We start from the raw sequence: 15,016 nt of genomic DNA, 5'->3' as shown, positions 1-15,016 counted from the left end.
AAGGTTTTTTCTTTTAGGTCTCACCTATATAAAGTATCACTTTTACCCCTAAAAGACGCACCAAACACTGCTGGAGCAGGGGCAAAGGTGTCTTTCAAAACCCATGATCATGTGCTATAGCACCTTGAATAGCCCACAAGTTGGGCCACGATTTGGTTGTCACAGCCACAACCATGAAAACTCCCCATGGCAGACACCCTATAGCAGCCAACTATTCCACATGCTACAGTGCACTATCAATTACTATGCAACAGATTATTGGCACAAAATGTGAGTTTCACAATCTCAACCTCTAGCCCTTCTCATGTCCACTCAGTCACAGATGATCTGCCTTTTTATGCATTGTTCTACAAATTTTATTTAGAATAAGGTTTTTGGGATGCTTTATGAGAATTGGATCTGCCCTATGGACCTACATCAGTTACATGTCATTATTAAATTTTGAGGTTTCAGCTTTTGAAAAGAAGCTAAGATTCTGTGGCAGTGCAGGCATTGTTTTGTGCTGTCTTTTGTTTGGAAAGGAATGCTGAAACTTTCAAGGAACTTCATCTCAAGGAACTTCATCTCAAGACAACATTTGACAAAGGGTTATTGTGTCTTACATTGTCTATGACGATCTGCCCATTTGATGTTGTTAGGATGTTTCTTTGTTAGACATGGAAGCTGATTGCCATGCCTTTACAAAACCCAATCTCTTAGTTTTTAGATGTTTCTTTTGTAATTTTCTTGTAATAATGTAAGTCGTACAGCTCTGTACATAACATATATATATGTGTGTGTGTGTGTGTGTGTGGTATTTGTTCATTAAAAAATCAATGATTGTGATTGTGATAAAATACATGCACATGTACAGGGAGAATTCTGAGTACTCTTGCAGTACCTACTGCTTTGACAGTTTTCACTTATTACTCTTAATTTGAAAAAAAAAAATCACTTTATCTTTTTAAAAAAAGGGAAAAAAAAATAGCCATATGTGTTAGGTGTCAGAATCACAGTTTTAATGGAAGGAGTACAGACTCTTGAACTGAAATTTTTTTCACTGCACCCCTCCCCCCTCCTCTAACTTCTGAGGTACCAAACCCTATATATAAAATTTTGGTCTGCAAAATGTGGAACCATTTTGTTTCCATATCATTGCAGGAGAAACCTTGCAAAATGAAGCTAGATAATCAAATTCCTCTGACCAATTTTCTTTTAACTAACATGTAAAATATAATTAAATAAAGAAAAGAAATTATCTTAAAGGTGATGTCATATTTTTTTTCTATATAAATTGCATAGCCACATCATTAAAATGTTTCATCCTTGAGAGAAAGTGGCATACCCAAGTATTTCAATCATCCGTTTCAAAAGATCAAATTCTGAAGCCCCAGGGAATAATGGTAATCCAAGAAACAATTCTGCCACTATGCACCCAAAGGACCACATATCTATAGCTGTTGAGTATCTGATAAGAGTCAAGGACCAAAATGAAGCAAGGAGTACAAAAAAATAGCCTGAAAATAAATTATCGAAAAAGAGAAAACAAAACGTCTGAAAAATATACATTAAGAATGTGTGGTATGCCATCAATTTAAAGAAGGGAATGCTGCTCAGTCAATCAAACATCTCAATGCTCTCAGGTATCTAACATATGTTTAAAACTTTAAATTACTTCATTAGTACCAATGAGGCATGAGGGGATATTGAAAACCACGTTCAAATGTGAGTATAATGAACCTATCATAAGATTTTAGTACAACTGACATTAGAGTACAAAGAAAGACAAGATTTCAGAGAATCAACCAAATTCATTCCACCACCCCCAACCTGTACCCTTGAATAAATGGAAGAAAAACATGCCACAAGTTGCTGAACAATAGTTCCAGACCTAAAATTTAAAACTTTCATCAATGATTCTCCCCAACTAAGCCATATGAAGTAAAATACCAAGCAAAAAGTAAATGTAGAAGCTTTAATTGACAAAGCTTTCTCAAAGTTCAATTCCTCCCCAGTTTAAAACCACATTCTGCCAAACTATAGTTCCACAAGCAGCAGCACAATTTTTACATTACAAGCAATCAAGAATACTAAGCCAATCACACGTTGAAAATTGCAATGTAGAAAGATAAAGTAACAGAAGTTAAAGCAATAAAATAATGAAAAGAAACCCCAAATGTAAAATCACATGAAAAGAACAGATCAACTACTGATTTCATCACTTAGGATACTGATATCCAAGAAGAACCTCAGGTGATCTATAGTATCGACTCTGCAACAAAAACAGGGGAATAAGTGTAAGAACCAAACAATTATAATCACAATAGGAATTATCATAAAAGCATACTTTCTAAAGTAAATGTGAACCTGAATATAAGAGTAAACCGTGCGGTTTTCCATGCATGCTGATCCAAAGTCAATAATCTTGATTTCTGCTGGCTTCACAGTGCTACACATGAAACATAATTACATCAAATCTCAAGATGAAATAGCTGCAGCATATATTGAATTGAAGATAGGGATTTGACTCCTCTAGAGTGAGGGATTTGACTCCTCTAGAGAGTAAAGTGAGGATTTATAACCAATGATTAAAAAAATTAATGGTTGAGACTGTAATTAAATGCATGTACATGTAATTGCATAGTTATTTTAATCTCAATTGTTGATTTTCTGATCATTGGTTATAACTCCTCATTATACTCTCTAATCCCTCGCTTAAGAGGAGTTAATCCTTAAGAATGGCTGCAGCACATAGTTCTTTATGAGCACCTTCATGTAAGAAACCAACCTTGTACATAAAAGAATGTTTTCTGGCTTCAGATCACAATGAATAATGCCAGCCTCTTTTAAAAGAGCCAGTCCACATAAAATCTTTAAACATCAATTTAAGAAAATAGAGTATGGTAAGAAAGCAAAACCAACAAAAGGACCAAGTAAAGGTCATACAAATAAAAAAAATTGACATACCTGCTTAGAGAATAGCTGAACAATACCAAGTGACAATCCCCTAAAATGATTCATCTTGATAAGCTCATACCTGTACACTACATTATGTCAACCCCAAAATATGCAAGAGGGAGAAAATAACAAATCCAGGATAGCAACATAGCAAAACTAATCGAATATTTTAGTACAGTAGAACTTGAACACCATTAAAGCTCTTTAAATGCATTATCAATGATGATAGCAGGACAAATGCTAAAAGAGAGAGGGGGGGGGGGGGGGGGGAGGTGCAGAACTTACAAGTTTGTGTCCAGCAATTCAAAGCAAATGCACAAGTGTCGTTGATATACAAAATAATCATATATACGAACAATGTGATGCTTATCCTCAGGATCATACTTCTTATTTAACTGTAGGAAAAAAATAGAGTATACCTGAGCACTTCTCATGGTTGCACTTCCAAGAAAAATGACTAGCATCTCAAAAATAATAACAACAATAACGTTACCGTTGTTAAAATAGTTACTTCAACCAGCGCCTGTTGATAGTATGCTGGTTGATTTTTAATGATCTTCACAGCAACAAAACTGTTGGTATCTGAATCCCAGCATTTAGCCACTTGTCCAAATGTCCCATGACCAAGGACATCTTTGACAATATATCTGCACCATATCAAAATGCAAAGTTTATGAAGACAAACGGAGGTTGCCAAACAAGTAAGATGATTATATGCCCAATAACTCAGTAGATGAGTTTCTTATTGGGCCAACAAGGCCCAAGGTCTGGAAGGTGTATAGTAGAAGAAAGAAGGCACAGGAGGATGGGAATGCCAGCATGGCAGAAGTTAGTTAGGAGAATTTGTCAGAGCCTTTGGCGGTATATAGGATGGGGATGGGGAGGATAGCATGACAGAGAGGCTTTTCTGTTGGTTATTTAGCATAGAAAGGGACCTTGCTGTGCTTGTTTTGGTTTCAAAGCTTTTGTTGTGGTGCATTTTCAAATACTGTTGAGTATTGATCTGAGACTAGTTCTGGTTGTTTATTTGGCATTGTATTCTATTCAATTAACTGAGTTCTTATCAGATGACACCTTTAGTAGCAACTGAAATCAACACACAGCTTTCGGTATTCATAAAGAAATATATAGTGATATATCATAAAACAAAGGAAGGAAATATAAATGACAAACCTTTTATTTTTCTCTAAATGGATCAAGACAAAATTCACTGTCAGAATAAGATCTGAGTTTACATTATCATAGCCATCATTAAGCACTCCAACGGATGGACTAGTCAAAAATCTTTTTGGATTTAGATCTTCAGAATATTTAAACTGTGGATTGCAGATTTGGTATGTTTCCACTATTTCCTTGGTCAATCTAGCCACCAACTGTAAATTAGAAGCTGAGCATCAGTTCAAAATTTTAGGTACCATAAGCTCCAAACAGCCACATATATATGAGAACATCAAAATGTATCAAATTGCCATCTTATATAAAAATGATGTTACAGCAATAGGGAACCTGCTTTACATCGTAAGATGATGAGGCGTCGGCTAAGAAATATTTGCTAGGCAGTGATCTATATATATTATGTAACACACGAATGCATATACATTACATCTCTAACAGGCAACAAAATAAATTGTTTCCTTTTAATAAACAGAATTTAGTACGAAAAGAAAGGAGTGATACAAGTGCAAGAGAATAATGAATCCTCAAAACCTAAAGAAAGAAAGATGAAAACAAAAAATAAAAATGTGATAGCTGTAACACAGCAAACCAATCTCCCTAGATCGACCGAAGACACCCCCACCAAACATATACATCAAACATCCACTGATTGAGAACAATGCCAAAGCCTACTTAGCATCTCCATTGTGGCAAAAACTCTAAAATTAAAACACTAGGAACGCTTGGAGATCCTTGGTGAAAACCCAATCTTCACAAAAAACACCAAACAAATTAATTCAAAGAGAAAACTTCTGATCAATGCAAAAGCGAAAAGGAATAGAGAAGTGTTTTCAGAACTCAATCTGCACATAACACAATAATCAGGAGACAATGCAGTTAGAGGTCTTTGAATTTTTATTAAATATGTGGCATTAATCTGGCTTAGAACATCAGCCCAAACAAAAGACTTAAATTTTGAGTGAGCAATTGTTTTCCAAATTGGATTATCAAAAAGGAAAGAATCATCATCAGAGAGGAAGTGAGAGAGTAGAAGTAAGATTTGCCTGAAAATAAACCCAAGGTGTCAAGAGATCAAATCCTCTAGTCTGGATTTGAAGAGATGAGGACAGAATTGATCAAGAGTCAAGACCAACCACGACTGTACCTCAAAGAAACTGGATCCTAACATCCCACCACACTCTGCAGTCCCAACACTCGCACAGGCTAGCTGTGCACCCAAGCGATAACTTCAATGCCGGCATTACCATTAGCATCACTCAATTGCAGTTGAGAGATATGGTGGCAAGCACTGATACTGATTGATAAGAACCTTAGGACAACCATACCAAAACAGTTAGCCATTATAGTTGGAGAACCCAAGGCCTTATAAACCCCACATTAGAATCCCATACTTCCAATTCGGGAATCAAGGCCAATTGGATCCTAACATAGCCATTGACTAATAATTGGTGCAAAACATGGCCTTTTTATGGGAATTTCCATACTCGATATGCTGAGGAACTCGACAGTCTTTGCTAGATAGAATTTGTGTGTGTTTTGTTCTAACATTAAGGATGATTCCTTATTCTCCATAATCATTTACTTTAATTTTTCCCTGTCTTAACTCATGACAAATTTCATCTTCAATAAATAAATAAATACACACACACATATATATATATAAACCCATATTTTCTCCAAAGCAATATTGTGCATTGGACAGGGGGGTGAAAAAATACACAGCAACTGATTTTTAAGTCCCACAATCATTTACACCATACGAAGACCAAAATCACATACCTTTCATGATAACAGAAGAAATCCATTATAACAGTGAGAAGAAAATTACAAGGGATTGGGAGGATAGAAGGAAACTCCATATTGGGCAAAGGGAAAATACAAGATTTCGTACTAGCAGAGATGCCAAAAAGCTTTGGCATTGTTCTCAGTTTGTGATTCTTTGGTGTATTTGGGTGGAAAGAAATGCTAGAATATCTTCTCGATTGCTGTCTTCTACTGAGTTCATCAGGACAGAGTAGGTTTTATAGCTTATAGCTTTCTTGCAGTCTCTACTCATGGTCTTTTTAGGGCATGTTTTTGTTAGAATTACAGAGAGATTGACATGGTATTGCAGGTTTCTTAATCTATGGTTTTTGTTCTTTTCTGTTTTCTTCCAGCATGACATCTTAGTTCTTTGGGATTTCTTATGCCCTTACATTTGTATCTGTCGCTTCTTTCTTAACAAACTCTTTGGCTATCAAAGGGAAAATATATACGACAGACAAAAATATATAATATCAAAAGGGGTACAGTTGCCCAAGCCCTCTCCATGTTTGTTACAGAAACCACCTTAGGAAGACCATGTGCTTTACATTAAATAGAACATAGTTACCTAATCTTATCCTAAATCAGCTTCTAAGCTAAATGAAACTGTTTGCTTCACTTCAACCAAATGCGCCAAATAGTAGAAAAAATTGTACATTGTCAAGAAAATTTTCTATACTAAACCAATGCGGATAACGATTTAGCCTCCATAAACCAAACCACCTAAGATAGTCAATAGATATTGCTCCAAGGACATAGGACACACTCAGTGTTGACCAACAGGCCAAACAATATATTTAATAAGGAATCAGTAACAAAAAGATGCAACAACAGATGATGAACAGATTCTGAATACACATCATGCATAACATGCATAACAAGCAAAAGAGCCTTATTTGGACTACAAACCTGGAAAACATCAGTAGCTCAATTCAACAAAATCAACAAGATCCAAATGATACTCCAATTTAGAAACTTCCTATCATTTATGAAAAATGTGAAAATTCGAAGAGAAATATGTAATCTTCAACACTATAGAAGTTGTAGATAGAAGAGTTTTGTAAGGAAATTGGAGCCTCTGTCCTTGTTTCACGTGAGCAAATCACCTTAAATAATAACCAGCATTAAAAAGCACAGCGTCTGGATCCAATATAAATGAATAACATGGTATGTGGGCATTCAATTTATTACACAAGCGATAATCAGCAACTGATAAATGAGATCATTTACTCTCTCTACTACTGGACAACAAACATTGTGATATAATTCCACTCATTATGCCATTATCTTTTTCTTTCCCCCACTTGGCCAGCTTCTTTCATTTGTTCATGTGTTGCTGTGAGGAAGAAGGACGAAGACAAAATAGGATAAGAAGCCAACACTATGCAAAGTAAACAATAATAACAGTGTCTACAATATTAGTCCACCAAACCTAGAAAACTTATAGTATCTATCGAAGACTCCACTAACCACAACTCAAGAGTAATATCACTCAACTAGTTTCAAAGTCAAACACCGCACACAATTGGTTTTCAGTAAAAAAACTCTCACTGCAGCACTTTGATCATGACCGTTTCCTAAAACACAAAACAAGCCAATTCAAAAACGCAATAACAGCAACAAAGGAATCACCGTTAATCAAAAACCATAAAACATCAACAAAAAAAAAAAAAACTCACAGGTTTCCTCACAACGAGGCGCAACGGTTGCGACTTCTGAGCAGCAGTAACTTCTTCTCCTTCTCCTTCACCCTTAGGCACACAAGGAACGAACGCAAACCCTCGGGGACGCCATCCCGACGACGATGACGACGCGGTGGCGAAGTCTCTGGACTGAGGCTGCTCCGCTTTATCACGAGGTCTAACCCCATCCATGACCGAGAGAAAGAGAAAGAGGAGAGAGAGAGACAGAGAGACAGAGAGAGAGAGAGAGTGAGAGAGAGAGACGCAATTCAACTGAGAGAGAGATTCACTTTCCCCAATTTCACTTCCATTATTGCCCTTCGCTTCTCATCCATGGACTGCGCAAGCAACCTATGCCCACTGATTTTAATCCCATCACGGGACGAATCTCCAGAACCATCCAATAATTACATCAAACCCGAGATCCATTCATCGATGGCCACCTTCGATGATTTTTCCCTTTCGTTTTTGTGTTCCGCGAAGAATGAATTGAATCCGACGGAGAAAATGGATGGATCGGAAGAGGGTTTTATTGAGAGGGGGAGTGAGTGGATTATAATTTAGTTTTGTTGTTTGCTTCAAACAGAAAGAGAGAGAGAGAGAAGGGAGTGGGATGCAATGGCTGTTTTGTTGGTCTCGGAAACAGGCACGGCACCACACGCGGTCTTGCTTATGCTTCGGTCCAAGCAGCAATCCCAAATTATTTTGTGTTAGTTCTTTTCTTTTTCTTTTTAATTTTGTCTTTCAGGGAACAAAAATCCTCCCTTTAATCTGTTCCCACTTTTGCAATCCGTTATTCAAAACCATTTTTTAATTCTATTTAATGATGTATCATAAAATAAATAATAATATTTTTATTCATGTTATTAATATATTAAATATTATATTTTAATATAAATTTATTATATCCTTCTAAGTACGTATTAAAAAATTTGCATTAAAATATTGTTAATATTATTATTTTTATATATTAATTGTAAGTTCTTATTCTTAAAATAAAATATTGTAAAAATTAATTATTTTTCCATGTAATCCATGGATATTATTGAATTAAAATATTTTTCATAATTAATTAAAAAAATTAAATGATTATTTTAAAATTTAATAACTTTTATAAATTAAGAAAGTAAATTTTATTATATGAATAATGAATATTTAGTATATTAAATAAAAAATGAATGAAATGATAAATTTTAAATTAATAATGAATTTGAAAATTCAATTTTTATATTATCTGAAAATAAATACTTAATATTAAAAAATTATTTGACGGGATCAGAAAGATAACTCCTACTCTTATTTGACAAGGTTTCAAAAAACACACCAGCAGAAATTTAGATTCACGAATTACAAATGGAAGTTGGTAAATATTTTATTTTATTAAATAAAAAACACTTTAAATAAAAATTATAAAAATATAAAATTAATAATAATATTGAATTGAAATGTATTGCTTAATGGAAAAAATAATTATTTGGCATAAAAAGAAAGAAAAGTCAACTCCTAAATTTACTTTAATTTGACAAAATTTTAAAAATACTTTAATTTAAGAATTTGTATTTGTAATTTATATATATAAGTTAATTCTTAAAATAAAATATTTTGTAAGAATCACTTTTTTTCTGCATTATATGGATATTCTTAAATTTATGAAAATTTTAAATATAATAAAAAATATATTGAAAGACTATTTTGAAATTTTATAAATTTAAAAAATATATAATTATTAATAATAAATATTTTATTATATCAAATAAAATTAAATTCAGCAAAAATAAATAAATAAAACCAATTAAAATGATAAAATCTAAATTAAAAATAAATTACAAAAATTCAAACTTTAAATTAATATTAAAAATAAGATTAGAAAATAAGAAAAGAGAATTGAATCGAGCTTTCTTACTTTTGGTATTTTTTTGCACAAATAACTTTGTTTGATAACGGTTTAACCGTTTAATATCAAATATCATATAATATATTTAACAAAGATAAAGTAAAAAAAATAAACTTGCAAATTAAGGACTTCTTTACGTTAGTGCAAATAAATAAATTAATTAATTAAAAAAAGTTTCACATTAAATATGAATTGAGAACTTAAGCATTAAGCAATATATAAGTGATATTACTTCATAACTTAAAGTTTTAGAGTCTAATTAGATAAAATACTTTAAGTGAATATTATTTTTTAAAAGAATTTACAATTTTATGAGTTATAATTTTTATTTAAACATTTAATTTAAAATAATTTAAAATTTTAATAATTAATGAATATTTTTAATATACTAAAATCAATTAATTCTAAACTCTAATAAAAGAATGAAAATTTAAAATTGTTTTTTTTATTTATTGTGTGTTTCATTTAGATTTTTATTTAGTTGTGGTTTAAATTTTATATTTTTAATTAATTTTTCAAATATAATGATAACTTTTTTAGAATGTATGTAATTAATTACTCTATCTAAACAAAAAATTTCAAATGAAGAAAATTCAATTATTCTATCCTAACAAAATATTATATTTTAAATAATAGAAGTTTAAATTATATAATTTAAATTTATTAAATTTTTAAATTCTTTCAAATTTTTAATTAACACATCCAAACATAACATTAAGATTTTCAGTTGGATGTGTGATCCAAGTCTCTTTGTATAATTTGTTCATGGTCCATTGAAATAAATATTGTTGGCGTTTTACCTTCCTCGTACTTCCTAATAAGTGAATTAGAGCAATAAGATCTGACTTAATGGAATATTATATTATGAAGTTTGACATAAAAAATTGACACTAGATGTGTATTGGTAGTACATAGGCATTAGTTAGCATTGATGTAAGATGTGTAATAATAACATACACACATTGGTTGACCTTAATGCAAGGTATATGGTGATAGCATGTGAGGATTAACATTGATTCAAAATGTGTGGTGATAATACACAAGCATTGGTTGGCCTTAATGCAAGGTGTGTGATGATAGCATGCAAAGGTTAACATTGATGCAAGATATATGGTGATAACATACAAGCATTGGTTGGCCTTAATGTAAGGGGTGTGGTGATGACATATAAGGGTTAAGATTAATGCAAGATATGTAGGGATAACACAAAAACATGGCTTGGCCTTATTGCGAGGTGTGTAGTAATAACATGTTAGCATTGGGTGACATTGATGCAAAGTGTGTTATACTCTTGATGATGGAGTATGATAGTTCTTTTGAACTATGTTTGTTAATGTAGATAGTGAAATAAAAGATGAATTTATTTCAATCAAAATGGAGATTGTGGAGTTAGTTGAAATAAAATATCTTAGAACAAGTCTCACATTGTTTAGATTTATAAAGGAAGAGGGAGGCCAATGCTTATATATTGACCTCAAATTGTTTGTAACAAGTTACCGCGGTCAAAAACCCTTCAAACTATATGTAACTTTCATTTATACTCTCTTTTTAGAGTGTTGTGAGATGTAAATTATGTAGTTGCCTTAGAAAGTGTGGGGTATTGATAAGTGTCATATTTTAGTAGTCTTCACTTATATTTTGGCACCTATTTGATTCCTTTTTAATTAGTTTGTAATTAAATTTCCTTTTAATCCATTCAATTTACATTTCATGTCATTTAAAGTTTAGCCATTTATATTTAGCAGTTATAGTCTTAAGTCTATTAATTATATGAAGGCATTTGATCCTTTTTTTCTTGTGCTAGATATTAAAAGGAAGGCTTGATGAAAAAAGAGTGAAGAGAAAGAAGCAAAGTGCACAACTCACCTGAGCGAGAACCTCAAGCTGATCAATATTGCATTCTGCCTCAATCTTGCTTGAGCAAGAAGAGAGCTTGCCTGAGCAAGATTGTCTAGAGTTGTCAGGCACTTTTGTGTGGATTTCGCTTGAGCGAGTTGTGGTTTGCTCAAGCGAGAATTCATTAATTGTCCTAAATTAAGAAGATCCCAAAAACAAAGTGGAGGTACAATAGAGACTTGACATTCTTCAAGGGAGTGCAGAGCAAAGGATAAGCATGGGGACGAAGCTACATTTATAACATCCTTGTTTTTATATTTATTATTATAGCACTGAATGTTGGTTGTATTTATGAAGTTATTTACTTTTTGGAGAGTTTAAATGGTGTAAGCTACAAATTATCTTGTTGTAGTGAGATATCTCTCACTGTAGTGAGACAAGGGCGTCCAGAATTAGGCTTGCTAACGCTCTCTCGCTATAGCGAAGATTCTCTCACTGTAGCGAGGAGCTCTCGCTATAGCTAGAACGATAGACAACAAATAAAATTTTGTCTGATTTTTTTTTGCTTATTACAGCAAAATGAATCTATAGCTATAGCGAGAATATCGCGAGCTGGAGGGTATTTAAGGGTTTTCAACTTAGAAAACTTGGATTATAATCTAAGTGTAGAGCTCTTCCATGTTCTCTCTGACCTCTAACCCTCCCTTCTCAGAAATCTCCCCTAAACTTTGACCTTCCTCCGAATCTAAGCTTGGAAGTTAATATAATCAACTCCAAGTAAGTTCTTGGAGCTTAGCTCTCTTATTTTGTTTGTTTTCCGTGTTTCTCCCTTCTCAAAATGCTCTCTGTAACACCTTAAATTTAATTTCAAATAAATAATAAATTTCATAAATTCAGAATAATAAAATTTCCATTCAAATAAAGTTTTTAACACATAATTTCATCAAATATTTTGAAATGGAGGTAAGAGTTACAAGTTTATATCAAATGACTGGTACAGGACCAGTTCAAATACATCATCAAGTTTCAAAATAATATCCTAAGTCCTATAGCAGTTCCATCCACCCCTTTCACTGAGTCCGGTCTTAATCATATTGGTTACCTGAAAAATGAATGTAAGAGTGAGTGAGTACTCTACACTACCCAACACACAATCAAACATAGAGTCCCACCTTGCACATACTTCACATCATTTCTAATACATTTTTACACAAGTATAATCACAAGCAATCATTCACTACAGAAAAAGCCAAAAATCTCCCAGACTTGCACGTAGTTACTATGAACCCAAAGTGGACATTCCAGAGAAAGCCAATTTCACCCAGTCTTGCGCGTAACCACTGTGAGTTCAAGGTGAACACTCTAGAGAGAGTCAATAGCAAGGGACACCTGCGCGTAGCCACTATGAAACCATAGTAGCTACTATGAGTGACGACTTCTGCACTATAAATAGAATTTTAGAAATTAGGTCAACAGCTTTTTGATACCTTAAGATTTCTTACCAATTTAGGAACGCTTGCAGAGCTTAGGTCATCCTTGGGTGACAGCCAAGGACCAAATCTAAGGTTTGATTTCCATTTTCTTCCTAGCTTTCTTTAATTCTTGTATTAATGTTGGTTTTTTCCTTTTATTTTCATGATAATTGTAAGACTCATCCTCATGGAGGGCTAAACTCTTTTGTAATCCTTAGAGAGTTCATTTAGACTCTTGAATTCTTGGGTTTTGAATGTTAATATAATTTCTTTTCTTTCATGAATTTTTTCTTCTTAATCTCTTGAATTGAATTAATGGGTGAATGAGGGGAGCATTGCGTAATGAATCCTAATTTGTTTTAATGAAATTCTAAATTTGAATTGCTTAATTCTTGTTTAATTCTAAGATTGTGTAATCAAGGAATGAGAGATTGGAGTTTATTGGATTGTTTAATTCATATGAAAACATAAGGTTGATTTTTGCTTGCTAAATTAACCTAATTCTGGAAGGAGAGGAAGAGTATTAAAATCTTGAGAGGAATGAGGATATAGTCCATGTAAATGAACTAGGGATTACTACTTTTTATTGATTGAACTATATAATTTCACTTCTTGTTCTTAATTTCAACCTTGGAACTACACAAACCCCCTTTAATCAATTGCTTTTGTAATTAATAATTTTAACATGTTTGATGCATATTCTCAACCATTATCGTTGGAGTCAACCTAGGTTAGCATCCTAGTATTACATTAATTTCTGTTTATATTTTGATGAGGAGTCGCGACAAATTTCTTTTCATCAATTGCTTTCAAACATTACAAATTTCAAATGAATTGCTTTAGGCTCAACTAATTATGGACTTGTGAAGTGATATTTGAGAATTCTATTCCTTGAGAATGATATTTTGGACTCAAACATAGTCCTAAAAATTTTATAACTTGCTACAATAACACTAGTACACTTGCTAGTCAAAATTACTTTTGTTGAGAAGGTGACAAGTTTTTGGCGTCGTTGCCGGGGAATAGTTGTTTTCAATATCATTAGTAATAGGAAAATAACTAGATTGAGCATTTGTTTTCTTTAATCTTCTACAATATCAGAATTACATTTAGAATTTTTTTTGTTCTAAAATCAATTTAGTAGTTAACTCTTTACCTTCATAATTTTATTTCTGATAGATTTCTGTATTTTTATAAGTAGTTTCATTAGTTGTATATTGAAACAGTGCAGTTCTATATCTGTGTTTGTTTCTAAAATTGTGTACAAATTCTGCAGTTTTCTAATTTTTCACATTTTCACTTCACTTTAACTGTATATGCGTGGTAAAAACAAAAATAAGTCTACTCTTGTCTTTGATCCTGACATAGATAAAACTTTAAGAAGATTAAGAAAAGAGGCTATAGCAGAAAGTTCTGTAGAAGGTGATAGTGATTTAGAAACTATACATTCTCCAAAAGTTCAAATTACTCCTCTTCTGCATAAAACACATTCACCTTTAGGACAGATAACTCCAGAAATTGAAATGGTAGAACAACATAGAATGAGGACACTAGAAAATTACGCAATTCCAAATATGCAGGGCTATAATTCTTCAATAGTTAGACCAACCATTCAAGCTAATCATTTTAAAATCAAACCAGCCTTACTTCATTTGGTACAACAGGATCAATTTTCTGGTAGAATTTATGATGATTCTAACTTGCATATTTCTATTTTTTTGCAGTTATGTGATACTATAAGGATGAATGGAGTGAGTGAAGATGCTATAAGATTGAGGCTATATCCATTTTCTTTGAGAGACAAGGCCAAGTGTTGGTTACAAGCACAACCTCAAGGGAGCATCACCACATGGATAGAACTTGTAAACAAATTTTTAACCAAGTATTTTCCTCCATCAAAAGCTACCAAACTGCGAGGGAAAATTACATCCTTTGTGCAGCAGGAAGGAGAATAACTATATGAAACTTGAGAAAGATATAAAGAGTTGATGAAAAGATGTCGACATCATTGTATTCCAGAGTGGATGCAATTGGAAACTTTTTATAATGGAATGAATGTAGTGACTAGAACCATGGTGGATGCAGCTGCAGGAGGCTCTTTAAGCATGAAATCCTTAGAAGAAGCTCAAAGAATTATTGAGATGATGACTTTATCTATGTACCAGAATTCCAACTCAAGACATGCAAGGAGAAGTAATGGATATGAAGCTAAAGCT

General features: G+C 32.8%; 1 protein-coding gene and 1 non-coding gene across 5 annotated transcripts in view; both read right to left on the bottom strand.

Annotated features, from left to right (window-relative positions):
• The window catches only part of LOC113857536 (dual specificity protein kinase YAK1 homolog), a 29,398-nt gene extending 21,061 nt beyond the window's left edge, over window positions 1-8,337 (bottom strand). The window contains exons 1-9 of one of the 4 annotated variants that reach the window (XM_027489535.1): window positions 7,596-8,337; window positions 4,111-4,310; window positions 3,431-3,584; window positions 3,223-3,332; window positions 2,947-3,016; window positions 2,768-2,850; window positions 2,347-2,428; window positions 2,211-2,251; window positions 1,325-1,447 (exon numbers count right to left, since the gene is read on the bottom strand). In XM_027489535.1, coding sequence (XP_027345336.1) covers window positions 1,325-1,447; window positions 2,211-2,251; window positions 2,347-2,428; window positions 2,768-2,850; window positions 2,947-3,016; window positions 3,223-3,332; window positions 3,431-3,584; window positions 4,111-4,310; window positions 7,596-7,790 — 1,058 coding nt within the window. In that variant the 5' untranslated portion in view covers window positions 7,791-8,337. Of the gene's footprint in view, window positions 1-1,324; window positions 1,448-2,210; window positions 2,252-2,346; window positions 2,429-2,767; window positions 2,851-2,946; window positions 3,024-3,222; window positions 3,333-3,430; window positions 3,585-4,110; window positions 4,311-7,595 lie in introns of all 4 variants that reach the window. The other 3 variants (XM_027489536.1, XM_027489537.1, XM_027489538.1) reach the window with 3 other exon arrangements.
• A 6,370-nt stretch (window positions 8,338-14,707) lies between these two features.
• Window positions 14,708-14,814, bottom strand: LOC113860424. Its single transcript, XR_003503877.1, has one exon. It is a non-coding gene; the product is annotated as a small nucleolar RNA R71 (small nucleolar RNA).
• Window positions 14,815-15,016: the final 202 nt, after the last annotated feature.

Source organism: Abrus precatorius, unplaced genomic scaffold, assembly GCF_003935025.1.
Source record: "Abrus precatorius isolate BTA unplaced genomic scaffold, Abrus_2018 Scaffold2, whole genome shotgun sequence".
NCBI classification, from domain to species: Eukaryota; Viridiplantae; Streptophyta; class Magnoliopsida; order Fabales; family Fabaceae; genus Abrus; species Abrus precatorius.
The sequence above is the reverse complement of the archived record's forward strand: the minus strand, read 5'-3'. Positions and strand labels throughout refer to the sequence as shown.